General features: G+C 39.4%; 1 protein-coding gene across 6 annotated transcripts in view; it reads right to left on the bottom strand.

The window, feature by feature from the left end:
- The window catches only part of FAM168A (family with sequence similarity 168 member A), a 171,935-nt gene that overhangs the window by 49,376 nt on the left and 102,039 nt on the right, over positions 1-20,520 (bottom strand). For 5 of the 6 annotated variants that reach the window (XM_054699526.1, XM_054699522.1, XM_054699524.1 and 2 more), the window contains exon 2: positions 1,466-1,553. In XM_054699526.1, the coding sequence (XP_054555501.1) occupies positions 1,466-1,535 (70 nt within the window). In that variant the 5' untranslated portion in view covers positions 1,536-1,553. Of the gene's footprint in view, positions 1-1,465; positions 1,554-17,682; positions 17,758-20,520 lie in introns of those variants that run through there. The other variant, XM_054699525.1, reaches the window with a different exon arrangement.

Genomic DNA, 20,520 nt, shown 5'->3' on the forward strand with positions numbered 1-20,520 from the left:
GAGGGTCCTCCATTCTCAATCTAGGGTGTTGTACAGAATACACAGCAAAGTACAAAATTATAGGCATAACTGGCACATTCTCTCTCTCTCTCTCTTTTTTTTTTATAGAGGCATGTTTTTATTTATTTATTTGTTTGTTTGTTTGTTTACACATGCACTGGGCACGGTCAGAATCACGGGAGGGTGAGAGAATTCACCAGAGCCAGAGCGGGGAGCAGAGCAGGCAGAAGGACCGAAGTACACTGCTGAGGGGAGCAGCGGGCGGCAGGAGAGGTCTGCGCGCCATGTGGGACCCTCCTCCGGTGGCCGGGGAGCAGCCGGGGATCGAACCGGCGCCGCAGAGGCCGCAGGCAGCCTCGCAACCCAGCGCTCAACCACTGCGCCACTGGGGAGGCAGATAACTGGCACATTCTACTCACTGCCAAGGGCCTCCTTCTGGTACAAAACTCTCTACCCCTCCCACCTCTAATCCTGCAACCAAGACCATTAGTAATCTACTTTTCAAGTTTCATTTTCTACTTTTCCCTGTTTCTAGTCTTTACTCCAGCTAATCTCAAGTGCTGACTGATTCTTACCATACCTTCCTACCACTATGTGTTTGTTCACAATTATCATCGTTATCATGAACTTATGTTCTTTATATTTTTGAAGCTCATAACCTGCTAATCACCGTGCTAGACAACGTACAATTTCTCATTTGCTCCCATTATCATACATTCTACCCATCTTCATTTATTTGCAAAAATAACCTTATTCAGTGCTTACATGTGCCAGACAGACTACACTGAATGTCTTATAGTAGCTCATTTAACGCTTTCAACAGTTCTATTAAACAGGGTAATATTGCTGTCCTCATTTTATACATGAGAACACAAGCTCTGAAAGGTTAAAAAACTTGCCTAAGGTGAAGTAAGGAAAGGAATGCTTTCCAGAAAAGTGCTGTTGGAGCTCAGAGCTGAGTCCTTAAAGAATGAGGTGAGGTCGTCAGGGGATAACGACATTGTGAACAGAGGGACAATGTACACCAACGCAGGGAAATAGGAAACAAGTTGGTATGCAGTTTAAAATCAGGTCTGAGTTCAAATATCTGCTTTTTTTGTGGTCTCTTACTGTGACTATGGCTTTATTATCTGTGAAATAGAATAATAAGCTACATGCTGTAGATCTGCTGTAAGACTAACATGAAATATGGTATATGAAAGTGACCAATAAGGACCAGGTCCACGATAGGTATGCAATAAATAAATGTTACCTCCTTCCTTCCCCTTGTTGGGAATTCAATAATCCCTAGTCTCAAGAATGTCATGACCATATCCACTGGACCCCAGGCATATCTTCCTTCCCCAAGTTTCCAAGCTTTATTAGGGCTTTTGGAGACATAGTTATCAAAAGTCATTCAGCAAGTTATCTGGTAATATCCTTACCCACCATTTCTCAAAGTGAGAATCATTCTCATACCACTCACCCGTGTAGGCCATGTTCTTAGGGTTGCCATAAGGAGCCCCAGGCTGGACGGGGCTGTAAACAGGGTTCATTGTGGAAGACTGCGGATCCTATAAAGAAAACAGAAATAGCACTGATTACTGATTGCTCATTCTCTTTTGACTATATGTTGTTTCCCCTCTACAACCTTTAGTTTGTGCTTACAGTGAAGCAACAAAATACAGTAGAAAGACTAATCCAAAAGCCATTTGTTACTGTACTTGGAGCCTTGCTAAACACTTTACATTTTACAGATGGCAATTCTGAGAAGCAGAGAGGTAAGAACAATTTGTCTAGGGGCCTCCCCGGTGGTGCAGCGGTTGAGCGCTGGGTTGCGAAGCTGCCTGCAGCCTCCGCGGCGCCGGTTCGATCCCCGGCTGCTCCCCGGCCACCTGAGGAGGGTCCCACATGACGCGCAGACCTCTCCTGCCACCCGCTGCTCCCCTCCCTTCTGCCTGCTCTGCTCCCCGCTCTGGCTCTGGTGAATTCTCTCACCCTCCCGCGCTTCTGACTGTACCCAGTGCATGTATAAACAAAACAAACAAACAAATAAATAAAAATAAAATAAATGCCTCTATTAAAAAAAAAAGATATTTAAAAAAAAAAAAGAACAATTTGTCTAGTGTCATCCCAGGCATTTGGCTCTTAGTTCAGTACCAGTCCCACTATCCCACATATGACTCTGCCTCTAATAAACTGTTTAGCACTGGCCAAGTCACTTCTCCCCTCTGGACTTCAATGGCCTGATATAAAATGAATAAATTTAGCTTTCTGAGGTCCCTTCTAATTCTAATAATGCTACTCTAGTTGCTGAGAAATGATACACTTTTACTAGGGAGGCTGGGTGCCTGGTGATAAGCACAAACTGGAGGAAAGAAGAGCAGCCAAGTCTCCCATCCACCCCCTTGTAATTGCAGAGGACAAGATACCAAGTAGTAGCAGCTTTAGAAAAAATGAGATTTTATTTTCACTGATCATTTTAATGTAGACAAGGAAATACAGCCAAGAGCTCCTTCAAAATTTATTCAAGGAAAGAAACTTGGAACTTTGTGTGCAATAAATATCACCTGCTTAAGTGTTCTGTTAATTATCTTTTTTTTTTTTTTTTTTTTTGTTTAAAGATTTATTTATTTATACAAGCACTGGGTACAGTCAGAAGCGCGGGAGGGTGAGAGAATTCACCAGAGCCAGAGCGGGGAGCAGAGCAGGCAGAAGGACCAAAGTACACTGCTGAGGGGAGCAGCGGGCGGCAGGAGAGGTCTGCGCGCCATGCGGGACCCTTCTCCGGTGGCGGGGGAGCAGCTGGGGATCGAACCGGCGCTGCGGAGGCTGCGGGCAGCTTCGCAACCCAGCGCTCAACCGCTGTGCCACCGGGGAGGCCCCCTGTTAATTATCTTAATGAAGCACATTCTCCATTCTGATTAATGGAATATCTGTCATTAAGTTCCATTAACCAGTCAATTTGTCCCACCTTGTTAGAGGAACCATTTCTAACACATAGGCTTACACATGTTTGAAAATGTGTCTCCAAATATATTTTTTACACTTCATAAAAATCAAACAATCAAACAATTCCCTCCTAACTAGGTGCACACAATAGATGAGCAATTTTTTAGGTCATTAACTTCTCCTGTAGTACCTCGGGATAGGAAACAAGTTAAATGCTGAAGACAGGCAGTTAACAGCTGGCTTGATGACAACTACTCAGCAGTTAATGACTCTGTCCAGGGCTCTTGAATGAGACCTATAGAAACCAGTGCCTAAGGAGAGGAAGTAGCAGGGGAGAGTAAGGAGGAGTGTCAGTAAGTCAGGCAAAAAAGGAAAATGCCACTGCTCGTTTTTTTTTTAATAGAGGTATGTTTTATTTATTTATTTGTTTGTTTGTTTTGTTTATACATGCACTGGGTACAGTCAGAAGTGCGGGAGGGTGAGAGAATTCACCAGAGCCAGAGCGGGGAGCAGAGCTGGCAGAAGGACCGAAGTACACTGCTGAGGGGAGCAGCGGGCGGCAGGAGGGGTCTGCGCGCCATGTGGGACCCTCCTCCGGTGGCCGGGGAGCAGCCGGAGATCGAACCGGCGCCGCAGAGGCCGCAGGCAGCTTCGCAACCCAGCGCTCAACCGCTGCGCCACCGGGGAGGCCCCACTGCTCAATTTCATATAGAACTTCCTGAGATGCACCCAATATACAGTCCTGGGAAATCATCCTAGGGCAGCAGGCTATATTAAACTACTATTAGTTGACAAACTGAAGCTACAACATCTTGAAGATGAAAGTTACAGGAAATGTGTATGACAAGCCAATTTAAGGAAGAAATATTCTGTCAGTAATCCAAGAATACAGCCAAGTAACACTCTCTAAATATAAGCGCTCTCCCGACAAGGCACTAAGATCAAAGATGTTAAAATAAATTGCAAACTGTAAAGGGCCACACCAATATAAATGATGATGGTGATAATGTGATAACAACAACACAGGCCTACAGTACAGCTTTCCTGCCTTGGATCTCTCATCTCTCCAACCAGTTCTCTGCTAAATAAGTCGGGGCAAGGAAGACTGTCAACGTGCTAAAAGCACAACTGGCCTGTAACCCCACGAGCACCCTCCTACTGAGAAGGGACTCTGTGTTGCTGATTAGACAGAATGTAAAATTGCTTTTCACATCCAAAGAAACTCATCAGCTTTGCAATTGGTCTCCTGCTGCTCCAAAATGAGGACCACAGCCTCAAAAGAAGCTCATGCCTGGGCAGCATTCCATAACAGCAGCAATTCCAATCCCAATTAATAATGGACAGAAATGAGATCTATCAGGGGTTCAAAACTTGGGATAAGAATATAACAGCATGAGGGGGTGGGGGGAAGCAAATATTGTTTAAAAATGAACAATGATATAACAAATAAAAAAATAATTAAAAAAAATTCTGGTGAATCCTCTCACCCACCCCTACCCACCCCCCAGCTCTTGTATGCATAAATAAATCTTTATATATATATATATATATATATATATATATATATATATATATATATATATAAAACAGCCACTTCTGGGGAGCTGCTCATAAACATAGTGCTCCAAGGTTTCAAGGGAAGGTCCATATTTTACAACAGAATTCAGAAACTATTAAAATGTCCACCATTTTGCATCAGTACAGGTTGACAAGATGGCCCATAAACTGCAGCTCCTTTAGGTTGGGAGGCTCTGTTTGTTCACTGATCAATCTGCAGCCTTTGTACAGACTAGGAGTCCCAGTGTTGGTTGGAACCCTCTTTGTAAGTTTCAGGGACAGACTGAGTAAGATCATAGCTCTGTGATCAGGCAGTCTTAGGTTCAAATACTGGAACTGACAAATACCAACTGTGAATTAAAGGAATGTCCTATAACCCTTCTAGATTTAAAATGGAAGCTCCTCTAGCTTTAAAATGGAAAATAACACATATTTTGTAGAGTTCTTGTAGGTGTTTTTTTTTTTTTTTTTTTAAAGATTTATTTATTTATTTATATAAGCACTGGGTACAGTCAGAAGTGAAGGAGGGTGAGAGAATTCACCAGAGCCAGAGCGGGGAGCAGAGCAGGCAGAAGGACCGAAGTACACTGCTGAGGGGAGCAGCGGGCGGCAGGAGAGGTCTGTGTGCCATGTGGGACCCTCCTCTGGTGGCCGGGGAGCAGCCGGGGATTGAACCGGTACTGCAGAGGCTGTGGGCAGCTTCGCAACCCAGTGCTCAACCGCTGTGCCACCGGGGAGGCCCATCTTGTAGGTGTTTTTTTAAAGACAGGTTTATTTAAGTACAATTTACATAGAGTGAAACTTAACCCCTTTTAGGAGTACAATTTCATGAGACCTGAAATATGTAAACAGTTGTACAAATACCACAATTAAGATATAAAGTATGTTCGCTGCCCCAGAAAGTCAATACTCTCCCAGCCTCCAGTCTGTGGCAACCATTTATCTGCTTTCTGGTGTCTTGTACACACATGTATTAACATTTCATTTTACAGAGGAAAAAAGTGAGTCTCAGAAAAGGCAAATGAACAGGCCAAGGTAGAAACTCTAGTAAAGGACAAAGTTAACATTAGCACCACAAAAAGGATCAAAGACCTAAATTGAAAGAGCCAAAAATGTAAAATTCTTAGAGGCCAAAAACAAAAGCATAAATCTTTGTGACCTTGGATTTGACAATGGTTTTTTAGATATTCTATGATACCAGCATCACAACCAAAAGGAAAAAAACCAGATTCACCATAACTAAAATTGTGTGTGTTTTAAAAAACATCAAGAAGGTAAAAAGACAATCCATAGAAGGAGAGAAAATTTTTGCATGTCAAATCACAATAAGGAATTTGTATTTTAAAAATATAAAGAATTCTTAGCTCAATAATAAAAGGACAAATTTAAAATTTAAAATGGCCAAAGGATCTGAACATACAGTGCTTCAAAGAAGTTATATAAATGGCGAAGAAGCACATGCAAAGATGCACGTCAAGAGCACAATGAGATACTGCTTCACACACACTAGGATGGCTATAATAAAAAAGACAGATAATCAATAAAAAGTATTGGTAAACTGGAACCCGCATACAATGCTGGAAAGAACGTAAGACGAAAAATGAATTTGCCGTACAACCCAGCAATTCCACTAATTTAAAAGGAAACCTGCACTCCTGCATTTATTACAGCAATATTTACAATAGCCAAGATATGGAAACAAACTAAATGCCCCAAAACAGATGAGTGCATAAAGATGTGGTATATACACACAATGACTACTACTCAGCAATCAAGAAAGATAAACTCATGCCATTTGTGGCAACAAGGATGGAACTGGAAGGGATTATGCTAAGTGAAATAAGCCAGAAGGAGAAAGATAAATATTGAACAGTTTCATTTATATGTGGAAGCAAACAAAGGGGCAAACAAAGACAAATGATAAAACCAATCCTTGAAAATTGAGGAATCCAAGAGGGAAAGGGAGAGAGAAAGGAAGATGGAGAGGAGTGGGGGAGAACCAGGAGGGGGAAGCACAACAGACTATGGTGGAGGACTGTGGGTGTTTAGTGATGAGATATGGTGAGCTATATACCTAAGGGGAGAAATCCTATATTGTCAAAATATTAACAAAGATGTAAACCAATGGTATTTCATTAATAAAAATAAAAATGAGACCAAAGACTAAAAAAAAAAAAAGACATGATCCAGCAATGCCACTCCTAGATATGTACCAAAAAGCAGTGAAAATATATGTCCACATGAATGTTCATGGCAGCAGTATTCATAACAGTTAAAAGATGGAAACAATCAAAATGTTCAATTGGAGAATGGATAAATAAAATGTGGTATATTCGTGTAATGGAATATGTGGCAATAAAAAGGAATGACGTACAGATACATGCCACAACACAGATGAACCTTGAAAGCACTGCACTAAGCAAAAGAAGCCAGATACAGAAGGTCACATATTGCAGGAGTCCATTTATATGAAATGTCCAGAAATGGAATCTATAGAGACAGAAAGTCGACTAGTGGTTGCCTGGGGTTGGGAAGAAGTAAGAGGGGATAGGAGGGCTGACAGCTAAGGACTATGGGTTTTTAGAGGGAGGCAAAAAAAAAATGTTCTAAAATTGATTGTGGTAATTAATAACAACTTGATGAATTATACTAAAATCCACTGAACTTCATACTTTCAAATCAGTGAATTGTATGGTGTATGAATTATATCTCAATATAGTCATTCTTCTATTAAAAAGGAAAGAATTACTGATCATGCTACAACATGGATGAATCTTGAAAACTTTACACGAGAGAAGCCAGACACAAAAGACCGCATATGGTATGATTACCAATATATGAAATATCCAAAACAGGCTAATCTATAGAGACAGTAGAGATCAGTGGCTATCTAGATTAGTTCATGACACATGAATCCTAATAACTTCCAAATCCACAGCTTTCTCAACAGTTCTTTTTTTTTTTTTTTTTGACAAAACACTCACCCACACACCCATACCCACAAATACCTTTTCCTAAACATCTCTTGCTAATAATTCCTCAAGCAATTTGAACTCTTCTTGTCTCAACATGAATGCCCCACCCTTCCCCAAGCCCGTTTGGGTAAGAGCAGAAGGCCAAGTTAGCAGGAGTGTAGTGAGTGAACGCAAAAAACCTGGAAGTCGTCCTAAAAACCTTCTAGTCAGTTGATCACCCAATGGATCACCAAGTCCTAACAATCCTACCTTTCTTCTTGCTACTGCCCTCTCTTCAAGTTTCATCATCTCTTATCTGATTTTTTACAGCAGTCCCAAGAGCTTTTTTCCCCACATTCTAACCCACTCTAATTCATTCTGTATATTCTTTCAAAAGTCTTGAGACTAAAAACCTAAATTCCTTCACAAGGTGTACAAGACCCTCTATGCACTATCTGAGATAGGGCTCAGGAATCTATGTATTTATGTCCCCAAGGAGATAATGATGCCCAAAGAGTTTAAGAATTTTGCCAGAGTCTTCCTCAAATGCCATTTGTCTCACATAAGCTTAATGGAGGAAGTGAGATATAACAGTGAATAACAGAAATCCCTGCTTACATTCTCGCTGGGAGGAGGGAAAAAGAAAAAAAAATTAATGAAAATATACTGCAAATAGTAGTAAATGCTATAAGGAAATCCACTGAGGGTGGATAGGGAATGCCAAAGTACAGTTTTTTAGTAAGATGGTTAGAGAAAAGTGTCACTGAGTGACATCCAAGTGAAAACCTGAAAAGGCTAAAGGAGCAAGTCAGGCAGGTCTCTGAGAGGCAACTATCCAAGCAGAGGAAATAGCAAATGCTAATACCTATGTGGGTAAAAGCATGGAGGCCAGTTTAGCTTGAGTGTCGTGAATTAAAGAGAAGAGAGTAGACAGCTGGATCAGTCAGGTAACAAGGGTCAAATAGCTCATGGTCTTGAAGGCAGATATGAGAACTTTGTTTTTTATTCTAAATGAGGTAAGAAGCCACTGGAGTGTTTTGAGCAGAAGAAAGAAAGGTATGATTTAACTTCATTTTAAGATTATTTTATTAAGATGAGATCAGAAGGAAGGAAGTTTAAGAGGAAAAGCGGGAAAATCAGCGAGCTGGCTAATGAAGTAAGTCAGATGAAAGATAATAGTTGCTTCAAACAGAGTGGTAACTGGTGGTGGTAGTGATGGGAAGTAGTCCTATTTTGGATATACTCTAAAGGAATTGCTGACAGGAATTGCTAGTAGACTGAATATGGAGTATGAGAAGACAGACATTAATAATAATTCAAATGCCACTTACTGAAATGTGAACTATGAGAGAAGCAGGTTTTGGCATGAGCAACAGAAATTTGAATTTGGACTTAATTTTGAGACACCTAAGAAACATCACCTCTAACAACAGCTCCTCTTTATTAAACATGTACCATGTGACAGGTACTATTGCCAGGAGACTCTTAAGTCCACTAGGCCCTATATGGTCACAATGATGTTGCAAAAAAAAAAAAAATTACTTTCACTTATATGCACATAAGCTAAAGCCCACAGAAATGAAGCAATCTTCCCAAAGTCTCATAACAAAGAATTAAGAAAAGTCTGTTTCAAACCCAGGTCTTTCTGATTCCAACATTCAACTACTTCCACTGTGCTTAGATGAGTATCCCAGTTCCCCAATCCAACACTAGATTCTCTGCAATAGCAGGCTCTGAACATTCCTTTAACTCGGGGGCCCTTGTGCTCTAGTTAGACCCTGACATATCCCAACCTGGAGCCAGTTTATATCCAGCAGGGTCCCCACTGGGCACACTTGGGCAGTTACAAGAGAATAAAGTACTGCTTGTCTGACTTTTATTCCGACCAACTGCCTAGAATCTTAGTTGCCATAGATTACTATCTAACCTATTTTCACTTAAGACAAACTTTTAAGTGCCGCTGTGCAAGTTGTGTCTAGTAAGCACTCCAGAGCCAAGTATGGAGTTGCCCCTGCTTCCGAGGGCGGAATCATACTTAAGTTTATATTATTTGTATCAGTACACAACTCTGCAATAGCTTCCCATCTTATTTAGAATAAAATCCAAAAACTATTAAAAAAATTAAAGAAACAAAATCCAAAGTCCTTATACAAGTCTATAAGGCCTTACATGACCTGGCCTCCGGGGTCCATCCCTCTGATTGCAACTCTTACTATACCCTTTCTCCATTTCAATTACAATGATATTGTTCCCTGAATACACCATGCATGCTTGTGTCTAGGGACTTTGCACATGCTCTTTCCCACAGGGAGAATGCCCTTCTTCCAGATATCCAAATGACTCCCTCACTTCACTCAGAACTCTGCTCAAATATCACTTTATGAGAAATGTCTTCCCTAACCAATCTAAAATAACTCTTCCACATACTACTATTCTCAGTGCCCTCATTTTATTTTTTTCTTAGGTACCTATTACTATCTGACATACTTTCTTGTGTATTTGTTTTTTTCTCCCCCCACCCAGAGAAAGTTCTATGATAATAAGGATTCTGTTTCTGTTTCTCTTGTATCCCCAGTACTCATATACCTAGCATATAACATATACACGGGAGTCAAATTAATCATGAACCATCCTTCATGCTTCTTCAAAAGACAACTCTGAAAAAAGTTTCAAGGTGTTGGCATTTCTTGGCCTATCCCAGACAACTACTTCACTTCAGCATCTACTTCCAATGTCCATAGAAATCTCCACAATAGCTTGACTTGCACAGAACAAGCAGTGGTCAGCCAGGCAGTTGCATCATGTGTGAGAGGGAAAATAGAGGCACTAAACACTTCTCTCCAGTGGAGATGGCTTTCACTCCTAAGTTGTTCTTCAAGTGGCCTAGTGCTGCCCTCAAAAACACTAAACTATTTTTTCCAAATCAACAGCAAAATTTATGAGCATAAAATGACAATAAGTAAAGAAACAAGTATTAAGGATGAATTACTGCAATACCATTACCAGAAAAGGCTACCGTACTTATAATTAGTATTTCAGTTTGCAAGCTGCTTTAAAATTTTCAAAGATCTTTAACATTTATAAGTGCTTATAGTTTACCAGATGTTAACTACTATTTTATTTGACTCCTTGAAATAAGTAGTGCAAGCATTATTTCAGATGACAAAAAAAAATTAAAGGGTTTAATGCATATTTGGATGAATACTATAAGGAAAAGAGACGGTGTCTGCCCAAAGTAGGTTATGGTCCAGCTGGGTAATTTTATTTTATTTTATTTATTTAATTATTATTATTATTATTTTTTTTTTTTAATACAAGCACTGGGTACAGTCAGAGGGGCGGGAGGGTGAGAGAATTCACTAGAGCCAGAGCGGGGAACAGAACAGGCAGACCGATGAAATACACTGCTGAGGGGAGCAGTGGGCGTGGCAGGAGAGGTCTGTCGTGCCATATAGGACTCTCGCCAGCGGCGGGGATCGAACTGGCGCTGCAGAAGCTGCGGGCAGCTTCGCAGTCCGGCGCTCAACCATTGCGCCACCAGGGAAGGCCCCTTTATTTTATTTTTTTAAAGATTTATTTATTTATGCATACAAGAGCTGGGGTACAGGCCAGAGATGCCAGAGAGGATTCACCAGAGACAGAGTGTGGAACAGAACAGGCAGATTGACCGAAGTACACTGCTGAGGGGAGCAGTGGGTGAGTCAGGAGAGGTCTGCTGCGCCATATGGGTTGCTCCTTGGCCAGCCAGGACGGAACTCGTGTTGCAGAGGCTGCGGATTGCTTCATAGTGTGGTGCTTAACTCCTTGCGCCACCAGGGAAGTCCTGGCTGGGTAATTTTAAAAGTTAAATAACAATAACGATGTCAAAAATAATATAAGAAAGAACTTATGAATTGCTTAGCAAACCCTCCTCCAAAAAAGCAATAATAAAACTGGATGACATAGTGAGAAACAAATATTTCAGGCCTCTGAAAATTAACCAAAGGCATACATCAAATTAAGAAATGTTTATTCAAGAAAACTTACTGAACCACATTAACAGTAACAGTCTGTGACATTTTAGCCTAGGATTGCCCCTACCCCCCAGTTCTGGGGCATGGGGGATTTTGGGGAGCATTCTAACAGGCCAGGCCAATGGGATAATTACTGTTAGAATGGGCTGACTTAATTTAAAACTGAGCTTAAAAAAAATACCATACCTATAGTCATTGTCAAAAACAATAGAGGGACAATCTGGGGAACAATAGTAAGTAATCCAAGAAGGCCACTATTGCAGTTAACCTATGGTCTTAATGCTAGTTATGGTGGGCAATACACCTACAGATAAACCAGAAATTTATAAGGGAGTTCTGGGGAACAAAACAGCCATAGTGGGTCTAAGATTCACTATAGGATTCCTGGTGATCAGCAAGACTTCACACTTACTAAGAAGAAACTAGAAAGAGTCCCCATTATCTACTGAGCCTATCTGAATAGAAGACTTTGAACACATCGAAAATAAAGGCTAGAGAAGAATTTCAGATGACAAACAGATCAATCAGCAATGGGCCTTGGGTTTAAGCCAATCATACACTGTCCATTAATCTATGCAGACCCAGGAGTGAACTTTACGAAGTCAAACTTAAAAATTAGAGCACTAATATAAAAAATATGACCAGAATATACTATTTACTCTTTAAATAAATATGCATGGTAAAAAGCAACAACAGTGATATCAACAGTCACACACTGCACAGAAGAGACTTTAAGGAACAGCATTGGCAAGTCACTAAACACCAACCAACCTATAACAACCCCACGTCCATACAGTAGGGGAGGAACTTGAATCAAGAGTTAGTACAATATGTTATCAAAAACACGTACTTTTCAACAAAAACATAATGAATCATGCAAAGAAAAAGTGAAGTGTGACCCATTTATAGGACAGGAGAAAAGGAGATTATAGATATTGTCTCTAAGGAGGTCCAGATGTTGGAATCAGTAGATAAATTATTTCAAAACAGTTATTATAAATAATGCTAAAAGAACTAATGGAAACTATACTTAAAGAGTTAAATGAAAGTATGATAGTGACTCATCAAACAGAGTACCAATAAACAAATTATAAAATGAAAAACCTGGAAATGGTATTCTGAAATGAAAAGGTGACTTCAAGAGGGGATTCAATAGCAAATCTGAGCTGACAGAAAAAAGAATCATCAAACTTGAAGAAAGATTCAATATAGATTACGCAACTGAAAATAATTTAAAAATGAAGAAAAATAAACAGGGTCTCAGAGACAAGTGGAAAATTATCAAGTGAATCAACATAAAGCAAATGAGAGAATCCCAGACTGAGGAAAGAAATAAGCAAGAAAAAATATTTGAAGACATAGTGACCAAAAATTTCCCAAATCTGATTATAAAAATGAACACATACATATTAAAATAGGCATCCAAGACAGACAATGAATCCTCCAACTTGGCTACACACAAAAAGGTCTACACCTGGATGCCTAACAGTAAAACTGTTGCGAGCTAAAGAGCAATTTTCAAGTGCGAACAGAAAACTACTTATCAGGTTAAAGGGAACAACAATAAGATTAACAGCTAACATCGCATCAGAAATACTGGAGGTTAGATGATAGTGGAATGGTGTATAAAAGGTGCAGAAAATTTTTTTAAAAAAGCATATCAACTGTGATTTCTAATACAGCAAAACAAGTGTTTGAAATTGAAGGAAAAATAGTCATTCTCCTATAAATATCAACTGAAACAATTCACTGCTAGCCAGTTGCCTTTCAAAAAAAACACTAAAGAAATACTGAAAGGAAATGGTACTAGGCAATAATTAAAATCTACATGAAAAAATAAAGAGCACCAGGGAAGGTGATTCTAGACAAAAATAAAAGACAGTACATTTCTATTTTTTCTCTCAATAGTTTTAAAAGTTTAAATAAGTTTAAATGATAACTTTATTTATTTTTTTTTTTTTAGAGGCATGTTTATTTATTTATTTATTTGTTTGTTTGTTTGTTTTTGTTTATACATGCACTGGGTACAGTCAGAAGCCCGGGAGGGTGAGAGAATTCACCAGAGCCAGAGCAGGGAGCAGAGCAGGCAGAAGGACCGAAGTACACTGCTGAGGGGAGCAGCGGGCGGCAGGAGAGGTCTGGCCGCCATGTGGGACCCTCCTCCGGTGGCCGGGGAGCAGCCGGGGATCGAACCGGCGCCGCAGAGGCTGCGGGCAGCTTCGCAACCCAGCTCTCAACCGCTGCGCCACCGGGGAGGCCCTAAATGATAACTTTAAAACTGCATTGTTGGGCTTATAATATATAAAGATCTAATTAATACAGAAATCATAGCTTAAGGGAGAGTATAAATGAGATGCTACACTAGAACAAAGTTTCTATATTTTACTGAAATTAAGTTAATTTGTATCTGAATAGATTATAGTAAATACAGTGACTTGTAATAAATTAAGATACATATTTAAATCCCCAAAGCAACTACTAAGAAAATAATTTAATTTAAAAAATTAAAAATATCAGCAATAAAAAGGAGTACACTACTGATAGAATGGAAGTCTCAAACAGGATGACAGAAGGCTCCTTGATTTCACAGAACAAGTACTTCAACCCTGGATTAACTATCCCTGTACTTATTTTACATAAAGGAATAAAATCTTATATTTTCAAACCAGTTTTTTTTAGATTTAAGTTATATATAGTTGAACTTAATTCTATTTAACTAAGGAAATAGAGAAGATTCCCCCCTCCCAAATTTGTCATTTGATCTACACTTTGAAGAAAGACAGGAATTCTACAGAGAGATAGAAAGGCAGGCAATTCATGAGAGGAAAGCACATTCATAGAATACTGAGTAGATCTGACAAGTTGGAGTATAGAATTTAAGGGAAAACATGACACGGATATTATCATGTGGTCCCTATTTCTCATTTGTATCCACTCAACTATTATACAGAAACTTAGAAAGTCAAATTGGGCATGGTTACCTGCCATTTTATGATCCCACAGCTCCCTAAACTTCCTTTTTATAAATACTCACTACAGCTGTAATTTGCTTGCCCAAATCTCTTCTTACTGCTACATTTTAAGCATCATGAGGTCAAGGGGCCATATCTAGTTTATTCACTGTTGAATTTCTAGGAAAGAACCTGATACAAACCAGAGTGCCTGGTAAAGAGTCATTGACTAGATGAATGAATTAATTAGTGGGTAGGTAAAAAGAATCTCTTTTATTGGAATTCAACAGTTTAATATCACATTAACCTCTTACCAAACAAATGTCAGAACACTCAGTCTCAGTGAGTTTTCTCCTTTGATTCTCAGTGGCTTTTTTCCTTCTAGCATTATAATCAGAATGAAGCCCAGTTTTTATAACAGCTGTCTATGCCTTTATGCTGTACACCAAATGTAATCAGACTGCACGTTAGATTTTGCATTTTACATTTCTCTATGTAACATTTCATTTCAAAATAAATGTTTCAATTTAAAGATGAAATGGAGAACTCTGATTTCTAGAAACCTGGCAAGTGGGTCTCAACAGCAAACTGCATATGCAGTTAACAGAAAGATCTTTTCATGCAAAAGTTCAACAACCAGCTCTTGTGTCTACCTGTAAATGAGATGATCATCTGCAAAATGTCACATTCCAACCACTACAGCTTTAAGAAAATGGTTTTTTTGCAAATCAAAAACACAACAAAACTGTCCCTCAAGCTAAATGCTTGCAAATAACACAAATTTCTTCTCAAGTTTTTTTTTAAAAGGGTAACACATTACAGAGGAAATCTCCCTTAATACAGAATTCAAGTATTTATTAAACCTCACAAATAACTTGGGATTTACTATGTCAGTTCTCTGCCCTTCAAAGAGCTCATCTTTTATTAAATAGTTGTGTGTAAGAATGATTATAACACAAAATGCTATATTAAAACAAAGTGCTTGAAACACAGACAAGATATTTTGCTCAGCAGAAGGGTCAAGTAAAATTTTCATGATGTATTAAACTTTACAGCTTATAAGGATGATGCAAGAGTTAACAATTACCATTTTGCAGATTTAAAAAAAAAAAAAACCCAGAATCAGAGAAGTTAAATAATTTGTTCAAAACCCCACAGATGGTGAGTGGAAAGCCAAGGACCGCAACCTAGGCCTTTAGATCCCAAGTCCAGAATCCTTTATGACATCATGCTGTTTCACAATACCTAAATGGTTGATACCTAAAATGGTTGTAACTTCAAATTAGCATTTTTCTGCTTTCATACTTTACAATTCAGCATACTGACCTTCTTCAAGTTCCCCTGAATATGCATACTCTCTTGTCGCTGAGTCTTTACACATGTTCTCTTTGTTTGAAATGCTACCATTTCTTCATTGTTCAGGGGTTCTCCTCATCTTCCCTATTCTTAGTCTGGATAATTCCTACCATTCTTTTCAGGGCTCAATTAGATGCTATTTTCACTGAGAAACTTTTGTAGTATTCCCCACACTATAATTTTATCACACTTCTGACTATGTAAAGCCCAAGAGAGCAGAGATTTGTCTTGGTCAGAGTTCTATTCCTAACACTGAGCACAAAGTCAGGCACAAAGTATGTGCTTGGAATATATTTGCTGTATGAATTGAACTGCTGTAACAGTTTCAGAACCACACATGCAATGATCTTAAATTACCATACACCTCTGAAGCAAAGCTATAATTTTCAGGAAATGGATTGCTGCAGGCTGACTTGCTAGACTATCCCAAGCTACAAGAAACAGTGATCAGGGATATCTAGAGAGACCACAAATCAGAAATCCTTAAAGCTCTTCTTTAATGATTACCTAAAAGAGGTTAGATTTGCAATGCTAACACATCAACCAGATTTTATCTTTTTAGCTAAGGCCTGCAGCACAGTATAAAAATACCTATGCTCCTTTTCAAAAGTACAACTGCCATATTATCTAATCACATCTACTTGCAGACAGCTAATTGAAAAGGTCTATGGGAATGGCATTCAATAGGTTTTTTTTTTTTTTTTCCAGAGGAAAATGAAGCACAAAGAATGGAAGGGACTACCCTAGAACCACATGACAAAGTCAGGGCTACGAACAGGGCCCTGAACAAAACCCAGCTTTCTCCTGTATCACCTTAACACCATTCTCTGGATGAAGAGCTGTAGATGGAAAGACAGACAAATAAGCAAATTAAAAGTATGACAACATAGTACCAGTAAAACCCCTCTCCTCCTATTCCTGGTCATCAGTCTTCCTTGGCAGTTTAGATCCATCTATCATGAGATAAAAGATACTAAGGGATTCATAGTTGCTTATTGATTTTGATTTTTACTTTATTATAATTAGTCTATGGGTTGGGGGGGTGGGAGGAGAGGAGGGATTAGGGTCAAAATAAGGGGGGTGGGAATTGTATGGGGAATATAACCAAGATGAACAAGATTAAAATGCATACATTGTGCAAAAATGAAAAATGATGTAAAATATATAAAATATAAAAAATAAAAAGATACTAAGGGAATATAGAGAAATGTAGGTATTTGTTGAAGAACACATTCAAAGTGTTATATGTCAAAATGTTAGTGTTTTCTGAAGTAAACCCAGGGCCCACTAGATGGGAAATTCTCAAAAGCAAGGTTACAGCACACTAGGTCATTAATTTTCAGGAGAAGCAACATACGCAAGGTGCTGCTGAGAAACTTCCTCTAATGTTTAAAAACATAGGTCTCTAAGTCAGTGGCTGTGAGGCCTGGGATAGCTTACTTAAATTTCAGTTTCCTCTTCTGTATAGTGGAAATACTAGCAACTACATTCTTTTTGTTTTTTTAAAGATTTATTTATTTATGCATACAAGAACTGGGGTACAGGCCAGAGGTGCAGGGGATGAGAGGATTCACTAGAGACAGAGCAGGGAACAGAACAGCAGACTGACTGAAATACACTGCTGAGGGGAGCAGTGGGCAAGACAGGAGAGGTCTGCTGCACCATGTGGGTTAGCTTCACTGGCTAGGGATCAAACTCAGGCTGCCACAAGGGCCATCACAGTATTAGTAGTGAGACTTAAGCCCTAGGCCACCAGGAAGGCCGCTCTCACTTTCTTAATAATCATCTTCCTAAATGAGGTTTCCCGTGGCTCTCTATTTAAACTTCAAGCCTTCATTCTTCAATACTATAGTTCTCCCTTTCTTGCTTTAATTATCCTCTTTCTCATTTACTCATCATACTTAATATTTTATCTTTTACCTTGTTAATTGTATGTCTTCCTCAATAAAGTGTAAATAGAGGGCGGAGCAACATGGCGGCGAGGAGACGCTGCGAGTAAGATCTCCCATAAAAAAAAGTTAATAGGGAGGAAAAGCGGCAGGTCCCAGTGAGAACTGGGACACGGAAGATAAACGGACAACTCCAGCAAACTGCCCGAAGAAGAAAGTTGCCATAAAAGAGGACGAGAAGGGAGGGAAGCGCAGAACCCTGCTCCCCTCCCCCGCCCACAGAGGCGGCACTCTCCGACCGGCAGAGAGGAGGAAACAACAAACCAAAACGGCCAACAAGAAAAACGGACACAGCAAGCGGGACTGTGAGTGGAAAGGAACTATTGCAGCCACCACACCCCGTGAACGGGAGCTGAGGCGAACCCTGCAGGATCCGCCGCGGAGGTGAGCTCCAGGCGCCATTAAAGAGAGCCCCGCCCCCCAGGAGGAGACCAGCACCAGCACACAGCCCCGGCCGCCCGGCTGCTTGAAACTGACAGATGACTCCTTGAAGAACCAGAGGGGAACAGAGAAGCCCACCCAAGATGCCGGCCAGTCCCAACAACACAGTGTCCCAACGCATACGGCAAATTAGAAAACAGACAGTAGGGAGGAGAAGAACCACACGCAACCTAGCAACTCTCCAGAGAAAAAGCACACCACAAAAAGAAAGCCAGCCCCCAGATTGCAAAGACAATAACTTGGAAGAATTTCTGAGCCTTCCAGAAAGAGAATTTAAAATTGCCGTGATTAAAAAACTGACAGAAGTCATAAAGGAAAACAATGATAAGGGAAAAATAATCAACGATCAGAAGAATGCAATTGAGTCCCTAGAGAGGGAAAACAATGGTCAGAAGAAAGAAATTGAGTCCCTAAAGAGGGAAGTAAAAGAAATGCAGGAGATCAAAGAATTAATGGAAGAACTAAAGAATTCTGGGAAAAGCAATGAAAGCAGAATAGATGAAATGGAAGAACGAATAAGTAATCTTGAAGACACAGAAATAAAAAGAACCAAAACAGAAAAGGAAAGAGAAGTACGAAGGAAAAAGAACGAAGAAAGACTTCGGGAACTATCTGACTCCATGAGGAAAGGAAATATAAGAGTTATAGGAATACCAGAAGGAGAGGAGAGAGATGTAGGAACAGAGAAAATATTCAAAGAGATAATTGAAGAGAACTTCCAAATGTGAAGAAGAGCTGAAAATTGATATACAAGAAGCAAGAAGAACACCAAACTTCCACGACGAAAGGAAAAATACAGCAAGACACATAATAGTAAAGCTCCCAAGAATCCAGGACAAGGAAAAAATAATGAAGCTGGCAAGAGGGAAGAAACAGATAACATTCAAAGGAAAACCAATCAGGCTGACATCAGACTTCTCCGAAGAAACACTACGGGCAAGGAGAGAGTGGAGGGACATAGTCAACAGACTCCAAGAAAACAGATGCCAACCAAGAATACTCTATCCCGCAAAGCTCTCCTTCCTCTTTGAAGAAAGAATATGGACCTTCCCAGACAAACAGAAACTCCGGAATTTCATTGCAACTAAACCCCACTCCAAAAAATACTACAAGGAGTCCTAAAGCCAGAACCTCAGAGGACGAATAACAATGAAAGAAGGCCAAAAAAAAAAAAAAAAAAAAAGTTATTAAAAGAATAAATAAATAAAATCAAAGGAAAGACAAACACAATGGCAAATACAGATGTTAACATATCAATATTAACTCTAAATGTAAATGGACTAAACTCTTCAATAAAAAGACACAGAGTGGCAGCCTGGATTAAGAAACAAAACCCAACCTTTTGCTGTCTCCAGGAAACACATTTAGCTACAAAAGATAAAAATAGGCTCAAAGTTAAAGGATGGAAAACAATCCTACAAGCAAATGGACCAAAAAAGAAAGCAGGAACAGCTATACTTATATCAGATAAAACAGATTTCAAACTCAAAAAGATAAAAAAGACCCCAATGGTCACTACATTATGATCAAGGGGACAATACTTCAAGAAGAAATAACACTCATTAACATATACTCACCAAACGAAGGAGCACCAAAATATATCAGACAACTGTTGTCCTCTCTGAAAACAGACATCAGAGAAAACACATACGTAGTGGGAGACTTCAACACACCACTATCAACAATGGATAGATCAACAAGACAAAAAATAAGTAAAGAAACCAAAGCTCTAAATAAGGACCTAGAGCAATTAGGCTTAACAGACATCTATAGAACACTAAACCCCAAAAAAACGGAGTACACATTTTTCTCAAGCGCACACGGATCATTCTCCAGGATTGATCACATACTGGGGCACAAGACAAACATCAACAGATACACCAAGATTGAAATCATATCAACCATCTTTTCTGACCATGAAGGCATCAAACTAGAAATAAACCATAAAAAGAAGGCAAGGAACTTTCCTACCTCATGGAGATTAAAAACCACACTACTGGAAGACCATTGGACTAATGAGGAGATCAAAGAAGAAATTAAAAAATTTTTTGAATTGAACGACAAGGACACTAATATCCTAAATGTATGGGATGCAGCAAAAGCAGTAATAAGAGGAAAATATATAGCAATAGAAGCTCACATCAAGAAACAAGAAAGAACGCAAAGAAACAACCTCATCTCGAAGCTCAAAGATCTAGAAAAAGAACAACAAAAAAACCCAAAACCAGTAGAAGAAAAGAAATAATAAAAACCAAAGCAGAAATAAATGAAATTGAAACTAAAAAAACAATCCAAAAGATCAATGAAACCAAGAGCTGGTTTTTTGAAAAAATCAATAAAATAGACAAACCCTAGCCAGGCTCACAAA

This window comes from Talpa occidentalis, unplaced genomic scaffold (genome assembly GCF_014898055.3).
Source record: "Talpa occidentalis isolate TD23 unplaced genomic scaffold, MPIMG_talOcc4v2.1 talOcc4.3, whole genome shotgun sequence".
Classification (NCBI taxonomy): domain Eukaryota; kingdom Metazoa; phylum Chordata; class Mammalia; order Eulipotyphla; family Talpidae; genus Talpa; species Talpa occidentalis.